A 15030-nucleotide genomic window follows, 5' to 3' on the forward strand; every position below is an offset into this window, starting at 1 on the left:
TTTGTGATGCCCTGTGTATATATGGGCTAGTCAGGGAATTTTAGGACTGGAATTTAAATGTATTAGATTTACTGGGAAACCCTAGGTGCCTGATGCTTGCCCTTGTGATACCTGCAGTTTATACAATTAGGTTTCAGTGTTGTCTATGGGGCAAGCTACACTGCCGCTACTTCTTGTTCATGTGGTATATAGACAATGGGCACACACTGGTATATTCATTGCAATTAGTCGTGTTTTCATTTCCCCTGCAGATTGCCATAACAATCACTGAGGCCCGGCAGCTGATTGGGGAAAACATAGATCCCATTGTGATCATTGAGATCGGGGATGACAAAAAGCAAACGACGGTGAAAGAAGGAACCAACGCTCCTTTCTACAATGAGGTGAGTGGGAAGCCCTGGGGCTGGGAAGGGCTGTTCTGCTTTCATTCTACTGACAAGGGCTGGAGTAAAAGAGATAGGGCCCCTGGCAATCCCTGAAGGTGGTTCACCTTAGAGTTAACTTTTAGTATAGAATAGCCAAATCTAAGCAACTTTTTAGTTGGTTTTCCTATTTATTTTTTATAGTTTTCGGATTATTTGCCTTCTTTTTCTGACTCTTCCCAGCTTTCAAATGGGGGTCAATGACCCCGTCTACAAAACGAATTCTCTGTAAAGGTGGCCATACACAGGGAGATCCGCTCGTTTGGCAATGTCGCAAAACAAGTAGATCTCTCCCCGATATGCCGACAGTGAGGTAGGCGATATTGGGCTAATCCCTAGGGCCCAATGTTCGAATCAGAATGGAGACAGTACGGGTAGTGGGATCGGGGACCGCAACAATGAACAGATGCAGCTGCGATCCGAGAGGATTTTTTACCCTGCCTGACTTTCGGCCAGATATCAATTGGGGACGCCTGTCAGATGGCCCCACACACGGGCCAATAAGCTGCCAACTTGGTCTGTCAGCAGCTTTTATCTGCTCGTGTATGGGGGCCTTAAGGCTCCAAATGTACTGTTATTGCTACTTTTTATTATACATTTTTTTATTCAGGCCTCTCCTATTCATATTCCAGTCTCTTATTCAAACCAGTGCATGGTTGCTAGGGCGATTTGGACCCCAGCAACCAGATTTCTGACATTGCAAACTGGAGAACTGCTGAATAAAAAGCTAAATAACTCAAAGACGACTAAAAAATGAAAAACAATTGCAAATTATCTCAAAATATCACTCTCTACATCATACTTTAATAATATACCAGGTAAATCAGGGTCATTGAACTCCCGGCCCAGTTATGAGGACAGAATGAGAGCAATGCTACTAAACCAGAGGCTGCAGATTGTTGTCAGCTCAAGAGATTTCTTTACATGATTAGGCAGGGACATGTCGTAGCAATTAAATGATGATTTTGTTCTGTGCTAATGACAAATGATTACTTCTTTGTATGGAGTTGCCTGTGTGGGTAGCACAATATCATATATTCTTGTCTTTCTTGCAGTACTTTGTGTTTGACTTTATTGGACAACGGGAGCAGCTCTTTGATAAAATCATCAGACTGTCTGTAAGTACATCGCACACACAGGTCTCCGCACGGCTGTCGACCTCCCCCTCATCGTCAAATGTCATTAAAATGACATCCAAAAGAATCAGGGCTCATTTATAAACACTGGGCAAATCTGCACCGGGGCAGTAACCCATAGCAACCAATCAGATGATAACTGTCATTGTTCAACCTGCAGCTGACTGAAAAAAGCTAATCACGCTATGGGTAACTGGCCAGATGCAAATTTGGCCACAATTTATCAATGAGCCTCACTATATGAGCTGGAGACAAGCAGCAATTGAGAACTGTGAATTTCAGCAACATGGCAGCTCCAATGAAAGCAAACTTCCCAGGGATCATTTCTGCATGCAGGACAGGGTGCAAAGTGCAAAAAAAAGGTGCAATTCACCATCTTCAACTTTGCACACCGCCCTTCATGCTGAATTGCCACAGGCCTCTGCACACTTCTTTGGAGTACAGAAAACCCATGAACACATCACTGCCATACAGTCCCCTCTCATGACTTTCCCATATCCATTACAAAATGTCAATGACTTTAATGTCATGTGAACCTATCATTGCTACTGACAGTCTGGCTGTTCTGCATTCTCTGCACTGCTGGTTCTGACTCCTGAAACAGAATCCAGCAGACCTGAAGGAGAACTGGAGGAGACATCTGCTACACGGTTTCAAGGGTCCTAAACAGGGAATAGAAAGAAAAATACTGCTTCCAAGCGGAATTACATTACAAATAACTTTCAAATGAGTCAATCTGTAAAGGGGCTGCAGTAAGACGGCAGAAGTTTTTTTATTGGACAGTTTAGAGAAAAGTGTCATTAAATGAAAGAAAGAGCGATTGCAGTATATTTAGAATTTATATTTATTTTGCACTGACGTTGCACTGCTTTGTGGCCAACAGGTGATGCACAACAAACTTCTGGGAAGCATTTTAATTGGTTCATTTCGAGTGGATTTGGGAACAGTATATAACGAGCCAGGTAAGCAGGGGAGAGGGAGTGGGTCATCTATTGTTTATTCTGGCAATAAAAAAAAAATCCCAAGTTGGTTGCTAGTGTCCATCAGCCTAGCAACCAGATGCAGACACAGTGAAATTCCTCATGCAAGTAGGAACCAAGGCTTTACTAAGGGTGCCAGGCCTCATTCTCTTGGCCCTTAGATAATCTACTTCAGTGGCCTCCAGCCATGTCATCATGCCTTAGGCACCAAATGTTATTGGGGTATTTATTTCTCTGTATCCCTCAGCCCCCAAGTATAATATATTTGTGGTCCTCCACTGCAACCTTTGGGGAACAGTCCTGGCCCCCCATTCTGTCCCAATCCTGCTGCCATCGGGTCTGCTCCCCCTGGAGAGTCATATATGAGAAGTGAGTGGGTAATACAGGTACAAATAGGAGATTGTAAGCTCTGCTGAACAAAAGCTTTTTTTCCCCCCTGTGTATCTTAACACCTTAAAGAGACTGTTTACCTTTGAGTTACCTTATGATGTAGGGAGTGATATTCTTAGACAATATGCAATTGGTTTTCATTTTTTATTATTTGTGTTTTTTTAGGTTATTTAACTTTTTATTCAGCAGCTCTCCTGTTTGCAACAATTTGATTGCTATGGTTCGAATTCCCCTAGCAACCATGCTTTTATTTTACTGGAATATGAATAGGAGAAGATCTGAATAGAAAGATGAGTAATAAAAAATAGCAATAACAATACATTTGTAGCCTTACAGAGATTTTTTCTAGATGGGGTCAGTGACCCCCATTGGAAAGCTGAAGAAAGTCAGAGAAAGTCAGAGGAAAAAGGCAAACAATAAAAAAACTATAAAAAAAATAGAACTGACCATTCTAACATACAAAGGGCAGAGACACAAGCTGCTATTTCGGGAGATTAGTTACCCATCGACAAATCACTTCTTCTTCAGGCGACTAATCTCCCCAAACTGCCTTCCCGACGGCTAGAATATAAATCGCCTGTGGGATGGCACTCGGAACTCTTTGTTTTCCGAAAACGCCTCACGAGGAAACTTCACGCAACTTTGGAAAGTCGAAGCGTTCCGAGTGCCATCCCGCCGGCGATTTACATTCTAGCCGACGGGAAGGCAGTTTGGTGGAGATTATTTGCCCGTTGGGCGACTAATCTCCCGAAATAGTAATGTGTGTCTCTGCCCTAAAAGTTTACTTAAAGGTGAACCACCCCTTTAATCTCTGTAATTGTGTATTTAATGGATTTATTGTGCCTCCAGGCCTCCCCCGCGAGCACCTTTTTCCATTTTGCGGTTGTGACCAGGGTCAGGGAGGGAGGTATTGACAACAGTGGGTCTAAGCTGGTGGGGCCCCTGAGGGCCAGGGGGTCCCACTTGGTTCTTTTCCCAGTGTCCCACCATCCCAGTGTGACTCTGCTCCAGGCTGTTCTGTTATAGTATACAGTATATATGGTGTATAAATATGTACACACACTGGCTAGGAATATAAATAAAGAGTATAAAGATACAGGGGGGAGGGACGGGCTAGTGATATTCTATTTGTCATTATACAGGGCATCAGTTCTGTGACAAGTGGGCTTTGCTGACAGACCCCAGTGATATCAGGACTGGAGTTAAAGGCTACCTGAAGTGTGACATCAGTGTGGCCGGGAAGGGCGACTCCATTCAGTCCTCTCAGAAAATCAGCGACGCAGAAGAACAGATCGAAAAGTAATTTACCTGCTGCTTCCATTTGTTCTGGGGGAAATGAGGGTCAAAAGAAAACAGCGTTGTTCATCCGAAAAGACCAATGACCCCGGGCTGCTTCTGCCAATTCACTGGAACTTGTTTATAATGAAATAACTTTACTTTATAATCTCAAAAATCATGTTGTGTGTTGGGAGGGGGAGATGTTTGCCCTTTTGGTTGCGCACAGGCAGCTCTGTGTATCGGCTACTAATGTGCCCAAACATAGGAAAATACAGAAATAGTTTGGGTATGGGAGCTGTTATCCAGAATGCTCAGGACCTGGGGTTTTCCGGATAAGGGATCTTTCCGTAATTTGGATCCATACCTTAAGTCTACTAGAAAATCATTTAATAAACATTAAATAAACCCAATAGGCTGGTTTTGCTTCCAATAAGGATTAATTCTATCTTAGTTGGGATCACATACAAACTACAGTTTTATTATTACACAGAAAAAGGAAATCATTTTTACATTTTTGACGTATTTGATTAAAGTGGAGACTATTGGAGAGGGCCTTCCCGTCATTTGGAGCTTTCTGGTTTAGAGATATTGGATGCTATACCCGTACAGGGTACTATTTTATTATTACAGAGAAAAAAAGAAGTTTTTTTTTTAAAAAAAAAAAAACTTGGATTATTTGGATAAAATGGAGTCTATGGGAGACAGCCATACCGTAATTCTGAGCTTTCTGGATAACGGGTTTTTGGATAACAGATTCCATACCTGTACAGCTTATTGTGCCCACAGAGCCTTCTTTCTCACTATATGTACTCATATACACATACGTAGGAACTGCCTTACTGTGTGCACAGAATATTCCTTCCATGGATATTGCCATTTATACACATGGACAGGAGCTGATATATTGTTTCCCATACACAGTACAATAGCTGGGTATAGCATGCAGAGTCCACAGAACACTCCTTCTCTGTATAAGTGTATTTATACATATGCGTGGGAGCTGGCATATTGTCTTCCTTGTGCCCTTTGTCAGACAATATTTAAAGGATAAGTAAACCTTAAACATATGTGAATGTAAAATTAATGAGGGTGCTATTCTAATCACTTTTGCAATGTACTTTATTATTTTTTTTAATTCCAAGCTATTAAAGCTTACATTTATTGTTAACATCAATGCATTTTGAAATGCATTGCTCTGATATTCTTCTGGTTAGGAAAAATTTGAGAAAGGTTTCTATTTGTTTTCCTAAGCAGAAAAACATCAGAGCAGCCTCTTTCTTTCTCCTGACAACTTCCTTGACTACTTGGTGGTCAGACTGGTCAGAAAATGACCAGCAGGTGGCGCTGTTGTAACAAAACCCATTGATGTTAACAGTACATGTATCCTTTAAAACCTTGGAATTAAAAAAAAAATAATAAAGTACATTGCAAAAGTGACTAGAACAGCACTCTCATCAATTTTACATTTACTTCAACCTTTTTGTTTGTTTTTTTTAATCTGCCTGCTAGTTGATCCAGAGGAAGGCAAATTGGAAGCCTCTCCAATTTGCCTCAAACCTTTCTCAAATTTTTCCTAACTAGAAATACATCAGAGCAGCCACTTTCTTTCTCCTGACAACTTTCTTGACTACTTGGTGGGAAAAAATTCCCTCCTGACTCCAAAATGGCAATGGGACCAGTCCCTGGATCAATTTGTACTATGAGCTATTTCCCATATCCCTGTATTCCCTCACTTGCTAAACACCATCCAACCCCTTCTTATACCTATCTAATGTATCAGCCTGTACCACTGATTCAGGGAGACAATTCCACATCTTCACAGCTCTCACTGTAACAAACCCCTTCCCAATATTTAGCCTGAACCTCTTTTCTTCTAATCGGAATGGGTGACCTTGTGTCAGCTGGAAAGAAAGCATTAGAATAAAGCATTAGAGAGATTATTATTTGATCCCCTTATATATTTATACATAGTTATCATTATCAAGCGCCTCTTCTCCAGCGTGAACATCCCCAATTTGGCCAGTCTTTCCTCATAGCTAAGATTTTCCATACCTTTTACCAGCTTAGTTGCCCTTCTCTGTACCCTCTCTAATACAATAATGTCCTGTTTGAGTGATGGAGACCAAAAAGAGATCGTTATCCCTTTTTAAATATTGGAATAACATCAGCTTTTCTCCAATCCATAGGCACCATACCAGATGAAAGCAAATCAGAGAAAATCAGAAATAGGGGCTGGTCTAAAACTGAACTAAGCTCTCTTAGAACCCGGGGGTGTATGCCATCAGGCCCTGGAGCCTTGTTTACATAAATTTTTATTAAAGCTTTATGAATCATATCCTGAGTCAGCCACTGACTAGATTGAGCTGAGCCATTAGTGCAGCTATAAAGTGAGCCTGGGAACTCAGACTCCTCTATTGTATACCCTGAAGAAAAGAACTGATTTAGCACATTTGCCTTTTCTCTATATGTTACAATCATACTGGTACCATTATTTAATGGAGGCACACTCTCAACCTGCATCTTTTTACTATTTATATATTTAAAAAACTTTTTAGGCTTAGTTTTCACCTCTACCGCAATTAACTCTTCTTTTTTTTGCCTCCTGGATTGCTGATTTACAACATTTATTACAGTGTTTCTATTCATTAAATGCTGCTTCTGTCCCAACAGATTTGTAGTATTCAAATGGTCTTCTCTTCTTTCCTATTAACTTCTTTACTTCTATGTTAAGCCACATAGGATGATTCTTAGTGCTTCTACATTTACTCCTTAAGGGAATAAATTGAGAACAATAATGATTGAAAAACATTTTAGATGACAACCATTTCTGTTCTGTGTTTTTAGCTGAAAACATACTGCCCCAATCAATGCTCTGTAGGGCAGCCCTCAAGACACTAAAATGAGCTTTTCCGAAATTCATGGTTTTTGTTGCCCCAGTATATATTTGTTTTTTGCACCAGACATTAAATGATATAACATTGTGATCACTATTACCCAGGGGTTCAATGACTTACACATTAATTATGTTTAAGGTTTTTTTATCCTTTAATCTGGCCCCATTTAGCTCACAACATGGTTCTAAATATATGAAAAATAGGAAACTGTCCTCGAAATAAAGGAAACTACGATTGTATTAGTATTTATTTCCATTAGGTGCTGTGTATTTCTGGAACTTATAATGGCATTTCTGTACAGAGATGAAAAGAAGATGTAACATATTGGCACTCAAGGCAAAATCCTGTTTCATTTTTAATGCAAAGGGCTGAGGCTGTTTCTTGTATGAAAAATATCTAGAAGTTCTGTTCCTTTATTATTTCCCTGCTCATTTCCGGTAATGCCGATGGCTGTGCATCACATACATTTTTCTTGTTTAAGAGCAGGAACAGGACAGAGAAATCTAATGTCAGAACATGTATCACAGAGTCACAAAACAAACTGCCAATGATCTGACAACCAACTGACAACCATAAAAACTAATAAGGGATAATGGGATCATTTGGGGCTGTTCTTTAAAGCATAAGTAAACCTTATTTATTTATTTTTAATTCCAAGTTATTAAAGGTTACATGTGCTTTTAACATCAATGAATTTTGTTACAGCAGCGCCACCTGCTGGTCATTTTCTGACCAGTCTGACCACCAAGTAGTCAAGGAAGTTGTCAGGAGAAAGAGGCTGCTCTGATGTTCTTCTGGTTAGGAAAGATTTGAGAAAGGTTTCTAATTTTTTTAATTGTTAACAGTACATGTATCCTTTAATATCTTGGAATTAAAAATAAATAAATAATGAATCTACATTGCAAAAGTGCTTAGAATAGCCCCCTCATTAAAGGGATCCTGTCATCGGAAAACATGTTTTTTTCAAAACGCATCAGTTAATAGTGCTGCTCCAGCAGAATTCTGCACTGAAATCCATTTCTCAAAAGAGCAAACAGATTTTTTATATTCAATTTTGAAATCTGACATGGGGCTAGACATTTTGTCAATTTCCCAGCTGCCCCTGGTCATGTGACTTGTGCCTGCACTTTAGGAGAGAAATGCTTTCTGGCAGGCTGCTGTTTTTCCTTCTCAATGTAACTGAATGTGTCTCAGTGAGACATGGGTTTTTACTATTGAGTGTTGTTCTTATATCTACCAGGCAGCTGTTATCTTGTGTTAGGGAGCTGCTATCTGGTTACCTTCCCATTGTTCTTTTGTTTGGCTGCTGGGGGGGAGGGAGGGGGGTGATATCACTCCAACTTGCAGTACAGCAGTAAAGAGTGATTGAAGTTTATCAGAGCACAAGTCACATGACTTGGGGCAGCTGGGAAATTGACAATATGTCTAGCCCCATGTCAGATTTCAAAATTGAATATAAAAATATCTGTTTGCTCTTTTGAGAAATGGATTTCAGTGCAGAATTCTGCTGGAGCAGCACTATTAACTGATTCATTTTGAGAAAAAAAAATTTCCATGACAGTATCCCTTTAATTTTACAGTCACTTATTTTAAAGGTTTACTTATCCTTTTAAAAAAATGGATGTTTGCAGGCATCAACCCTATTATCAAAGGGCCCATCATACCCAACCTGTGGCCCTCCAGCTAGTGTAGAATTACAATTAATAACAGCCCCCCCCCCGGCCTGGGACCTTTATTCTCTAATTTCTAGTCTAAACCCTCTCTAGAGCTGTCTCATACATATAGGAACAGATGGAACTTGAATGTGCTTTAAAAAGAACATTATGAACATTATGGCTTAATCCACCAGGGTTTGTAACATTTTCTCTTATTTTGCTATTTAACTCAGGAACCTGCTGATTCCTAAAGGGTTTCCATCAGAAAGACCATGGGCCAGGTTCTATGTTCGCATCTACAGAGCAGAAGGCCTCCCCAAGATGAATTCCAGCATCATGGCCAATGTTACCAAGGCTTTCATTGGAGACAGCAAAGACCTTGTGGATCCTTATGTGGTGATCATGTTTGCAGGTCAAATGGTAAAATTATATGATATATTAATCAATCATACACTCCTAGAGTAAACTATCCTTGTGTACTACCCATAGTCCTTATTTGAGAACTCCTCCTTAACTTCCATCAAAGTGTACCTCTTTCCCCAAGGTCATTTCATCTTCACTGAAGTCTTCCCTGCCTCAGGATTCAATCATGTTACCCTGTGTATGGTTAGAGTAAGCTGTCATTGTGTGCTACTCATAGTCCTTATTCTAGGACTCCTCCTTGACTTCCGTTGAGGTGTACCTCTTTCCCCAAGGTCATTTCATCTTCACTGAAGCCTTCCCTGCTTTAGGCTTCCATCACGTCAACCTATGTATAGCTAGAGTAAGGTGTCCATAGGTTCTACTCATAGTCCTTATTCTATAAATCCTCCTTGGCTCCCACTGAGGTGTCGTCTTTCCACAAGGTCATCTTATCTTCACTGAAGCCTCACTGCCTCAGGCTTCAATCATGTTAACCTGTGTATGGCTAAAGTAAGCTGTCATTGCTTGCTATTCATAGTCCTTACTCTAGGACTCTTCCTTAATTTCCATTGAGGTGTACCTCTTTCCCCAAAATCATTTCATCTTCACTGAAGCCTTACCTGCGTTAGGCTTTCATCATGTGAACCTGTGTGTGGCTAGAGTAAGCTGTCCATGGGTTCTACTCATAGTCCTCATTCTATGGATCCTCCTTGACTTCCACTGAGGTGTACATCTTTCCACAAGGTTATCTCATCTTCACTGAAGTCTTCCCTGCCTCAAGCTACCATCATGTTAACCTGTGTATGGCTAGAGTAAGCTGTACATAGGTGCTACTCTTAATACTAGTTTCTCAATGGTTTTAATGGTTCTCTTATTCCGGACTTAACCTAAGATTATCTCTTCTTTAGTAAATTGCTAATAGCTGACATCTTTTTATTTAAAGAGTTTAAGTAAATAACAGTTCTGTGTTTTAATTCAGGGCCGAACCACTGCCCAGAAGAACTGTGCAGACCCGGTGTGGCATGAGCAGATTGTATTCAAGGAAATGTTTCCTCCTCTGTGTCGAAGGGTGAAAATCCAAGTCTGGGATGAGGGGAGCATGAATGATGTGGCTCTGGCTACTCATTTCATAGACCTCAAAAAGATTTCTGATGAGCAAGATGGTGACAAAGGTAATTTCTTTGACACTGGACTATCCATAATCAGTGATTGTTTTTCTAGGTAGGCCAAAAAGTAAGTCATGTAGGTGTAACCACCTATTCTACTTATCTGATTCCAAATAGTTTATTCTGTTCCAGCATTGCATGTCAATCCCATTGTTAGTTCTTCCTGCCCCCAAATAAGTTAGCAGGTTAAACTGAGAAATGCCTAACTACAAAGATCCACGTTTACCAGTTCATTATCTACTTTGTCCTAAGGGTTTCTTCCTACATTTGGGCCTGCTTGGATCAATCTTTATGGTTCCCCCCGTAACACATCATTAATGGAAGACCACCAAGAACTTAATGAAGGTCACGGGGAAGGTGTCTCATTTAGAGGACGCATTTTAATAGAAATTGCTGTTGAGATTCTATCCGGAGGAGCACATGAATCTAAATTTTCTAAAGTTATCAAGGATATGAAGCTTCCTCTTAAAGATTCCAAGTCTTCCAAAGGCTCAGGAAAAGAGAAAGGAGAGAAGGGTTCAGAAGATGCTAAACAAACATCAGCCGCCGATAAAACAAACTCTATCCAAGTGGAAGTTGAACCCTTTGATGTGCCTACAGAGGTTAGTGTTATAAAGCAATTTGCTGCTTTTATCTCTAATGTTGTAATGGCTTGTATTCCATAGGTTAATAGAAAACCAAAAAAAAAGCAACAAGCACCTTGTTCAACATGTAATACATATACTTGAATTTTACACTTGGTTCTACCATATTGGTTCTTCATAGCAACTGTGGGAGGAAAAACCAATCAATCAAATGTTTAGTTACATTCAAAACTCTTAATGAACTGCTCCTTATCTGTAAGCCTGAGACGCAGACAACAACTGGGGAAGGGATGGGCTTGTTTTTTTACAAATGAAAAAATAGAGATTTTTTTATATAAAAAGAATAATAATAACACATTTGCAACACAAACCTTATCTATTTGGCTCAACTTGGAGTATATTGCTCCTTTAAAGGTACAATGTGAGACATTGTTATTAATCTTGTACCATACTGAGCAAATAACTTTAGACAGGGCCACACAATATCTTTGTGGCCCCAGTGCCTGGAATGGGCGAAGAAACTAAGCAACAGGAATTGTCTTCTCAGTTTCAGGAAGAAAAGTCTGAAGATTTTCTCCTCTTCGGATCATTTTTTGAAGCAACGTTGATTGACAGGAAGATTGGAGATAAGGGTATAAGCTTTGAGTGTTCTGTAGGTAAGAACTATTCTGCGTGTGTACCTGTATAGCAGGTCTTTAAGGCGACCATACCTACATAGGGGTTGTTAGGAAGTTTCCCCAATTTTGTGGGACCTCTGGGGGTGAGGTGTTTTAGCAGATCATCTTATTGGATTCCATTGGGTCTGTCCCAGTGGGCAGAAGGTGCTTCAGTAATTCTACTTGTTTGGGCCAAAAGACACACAGCAATACTATTTGGCCATCTCCATGTATGCACAATATCTAACCATTTCTCCCCTCGACCAACCAATTGTACAACCCCAAAGTTGTCCAACGTATGGTGACTTTAATGGGGGGACATGTAGTATGTTCGCTTGCTGTAGTTACATACAAAAATAATATCCACAGGTAATTATGGAAATGTTCTGGATGGGGTGTCACATTCTGGAGCGAAAAAGAAATCCCCAGAACATGAGGATGGAGAAGGTGCTCCATTGCTTCACCCAGATGAAGGAGAAGCTGCACCAGAAGTCTCTTTATCATTTAAATCAGTGACAACTCCAGAGAAACCCTTGATCACAGAAGGAAACAGGTAACAAAATGCTTCAAATGTAGAGTAACTCACGTTAAACATTTATTAGTGCAAAGCACCACAGCAAATAATATCAAAACATATGACTTTCAATATATGATGCACTTTATTTGGGCAATGTATACAAAATAGCACTAAATTATGAATTAATTAAATAGTTATCAATCTATATGGCATTCCTCTATTCTCTTATGGAAATTGATGAGAAAATAACTAATTTATCCATGGTCCTGTAACAGGCAGTTTAGGTAACTTAGTTACCCTGAGATATGGATCTAATATAACGAATATATGGATATAATAGAATGCCCGGGAACATGTATAGGGATAAGTGTGCAGGTATATAAGGGTTGTTTTCCTTTAAATTAACTTTTAGCGTGATGTAGAGAATGATATTCTGAGACAATTTGCAATTGGATTTCAATTTTTGAGATATTTAGCTTCAGTAAATCTCCAGTTTACAGTTTCAGCAGTCTGGTTGCTAGGATCCAAATTACCCTAGCAACCATGCACTGGTTTGAATGAGAGACTGGAATATGAATAGGAGCGGCCTGAGTAGAAAGATGAGTAATAAAAAAGTAGCAATAACTATACATTTGTAGCCTTATAGATCAGTTGTTTTTGAAAGGTGTCAGTGACCCCTATTTGAAAGCTAGAAAAAAAGGCAAATAATTAAAAAACTATAAAAAAGAGAACATATGAAGGCCAATTGCAAAGTTAATTAGAATAGGTCATTCTATAAAATACTAAAAGATAATTTAAAGGTGAACCAAGGTCCATAAATATTTGGACAGTCAACTTTTTTTTCTAATTTTGGTTCTGTACATGACCACAATGAATTTTAAATGAAACAACTCAGATGCAGTTGAACTGCAGACTTTCATCTTTAATTCAGTGGGTTGAACAAAAAAATTGCATAAAAATGTGAGGAACTAAAGCCTTTTTTAACACAATCGCTTCATTTCAGGGCTCAAAAGTAATTGGACAAATTAAAAAACTGAAAATAAAATGTTCATTTCTAATACTTGGTTGAAACCCTTTGCTGGCAATGACAGCCTGAAGTCTTGAACTCATGGACATCACCAGATTCTGGGTTTCTTCCTTATTAATACTCTGCCAGGTTTTTACTGCAGCGGCTTTCAGTTGTGGGACTTTCTGTCCCAAGTTCAGTCTTCAACAAGTGAAATGCAGCTTAATTGGGTTCAGATCAGGTTACTGACTTGGCCATTCAAGAATATTCCACTTCTTTGCTTTAATAAACTCCTGGGTTGCTTTGGCTGTATGTTTTGGGTCATTATGAAACGCCTCCCAATAAATGTGACTGCATTTAGCTGGATTTGAGATTCTTGTGCTTCTGTGTCACATGATGGATAAACACTAGTGTCCCACTGGCAGCCATGCACGCCCAAGCCATCACACTGCCTCCCAAATGTTTTATTCATCATGTGCTATGCTTTGGATCATGAGCTGTTCCACACCTTCTCCATACTTCTTTCTTGCCATCATTTTGGTAGAGGTTGATCTTGGTTTCATCCGTCCAAAGAATGTTTTTCCAGAACTGTGCTGGCTTTTTTAGATTTTTTTTCAGCAAATTCCAATCTAGCCTTTCTATTCTTGAGGCTTATGAGTGGCTTGTACCTTGCAGTGCACGCTCTGTATTTACTTTCATGCAGTCTTCTCTTTATGGTAGACTTGGATATGGAGACTCTACCTCCTGGAGAGTCTTGTTCACTTGTTTGGCTGTTGTGAAGGAGTTTCTCTTCACCATGGAAATGATTCTGTGATCATCCACCACTGTTGTCTTCCATGGACGTCCAGGTCTTTTTGTGTTGCTGAGTTCACCAGTGATTTCTTTCTTTCTCAGGATGTACCAAACTGTAGATGTTGCCACTCCTAATATTGTAGAAATTTCTCGGATGGGTTTTTTCTGTTTTTGCAGCTTAAGGATGACTTGTTTCACCTGCATGGAGAGCTCCTTTGACCGCATGTTGTCTATTCACAGCAAAATCTTCCACATACAAATCAACTCCAGGGCTTTTATCTGCTTCATTGATAATGACATAACGAAGGAATTGCCCACATCTGCCCATGAAATAGCCTTTGAGTTAATTATCCAATTACTTATGAGCCCCTGAAATGAAGTGATTGTTTTAAAAAAAAGGCTTTAGTTCCTCACATTTTTATGCAATCTTTTTGTTCAGCCCACTGGATTTAAACTGAAAGTCTGCAGTTCAACTGCATCTGAGTTGTTTCATTTAAAATGCATTGTTGTAATGTACGGAACCAAATATTTATGGACCTAACTGTATGTATATATATTTTTTCCCTATTTATATGTAGTTGTGCCATCAAGGTGATAACATTATCATTCTCATGTGCCGACTGTTGCACAAATATATAATGTTACAGTAAATCATTGAAAGTACACATAGTCTCACATGTAATTCTGTTGGCAGCTACTAAGCTATTGTTTATATCTGATCCTTTTTTTTTCTGAAAGGAACTATCATTACTTGTCATTTTATGAGAAAAAGCCTTGTATTTATGTAAAGAACACATGGGGAGACCAAACCTTCCGGCTGTATTCTTCCAACATGCTGCAGAAAATGGCCAATCACCTGGTGAGTTTGAATAAAAAAGGCAGAGGTTTTAAGTCTATAATGTCAGAACTCTTCATTTTCCGAAGTCGCCCGAAGTTGCCTCACAAGGAAACTTCGGGCAACTTTAGAAAGCCAAAGCGATCCGAGTGCCATCCCGCCGGCAATTTACATTCTAGCCAGTGGGATGGCAGTTTGGGGAGATTAGTCGCCCGAAGAAGAAGCGATTTGTTGCTGGGCAACTAATCTCCTGAAATAGCAGTGTGTGTTTCTGCCCAAAGACTTTGCCTTCCCCTACATAAGTTGCACTTGGCTAC

General features: G+C 39.7%; 1 protein-coding gene across 1 annotated transcript in view; it reads left to right on the plus strand.

Moving 5' to 3' along the window:
• The window catches only part of fer1l6.L (fer-1-like family member 6 L homeolog), a 105405-nt gene that overhangs the window by 23066 nt on the left and 67309 nt on the right, over window positions 1-15030 (plus strand). Inside the window, exons 5-14 of the mRNA XM_041566633.1 lie at window positions 252-383; window positions 1478-1540; window positions 2442-2520; window positions 4071-4227; window positions 8989-9175; window positions 10137-10329; window positions 10576-10925; window positions 11455-11563; window positions 11933-12116; window positions 14617-14737. Coding sequence (XP_041422567.1) covers window positions 252-383; window positions 1478-1540; window positions 2442-2520; window positions 4071-4227; window positions 8989-9175; window positions 10137-10329; window positions 10576-10925; window positions 11455-11563; window positions 11933-12116; window positions 14617-14737 — 1575 coding nt within the window. The remainder of the gene's footprint in view (window positions 1-251; window positions 384-1477; window positions 1541-2441; window positions 2521-4070; window positions 4228-8988; window positions 9176-10136; window positions 10330-10575; window positions 10926-11454; window positions 11564-11932; window positions 12117-14616; window positions 14738-15030) is intronic.

Source organism: Xenopus laevis, chromosome 6L, assembly GCF_017654675.1.
Source record: "Xenopus laevis strain J_2021 chromosome 6L, Xenopus_laevis_v10.1, whole genome shotgun sequence".
Lineage (NCBI taxonomy): Eukaryota > Metazoa > Chordata > Amphibia > Anura > Pipidae > Xenopus > Xenopus laevis.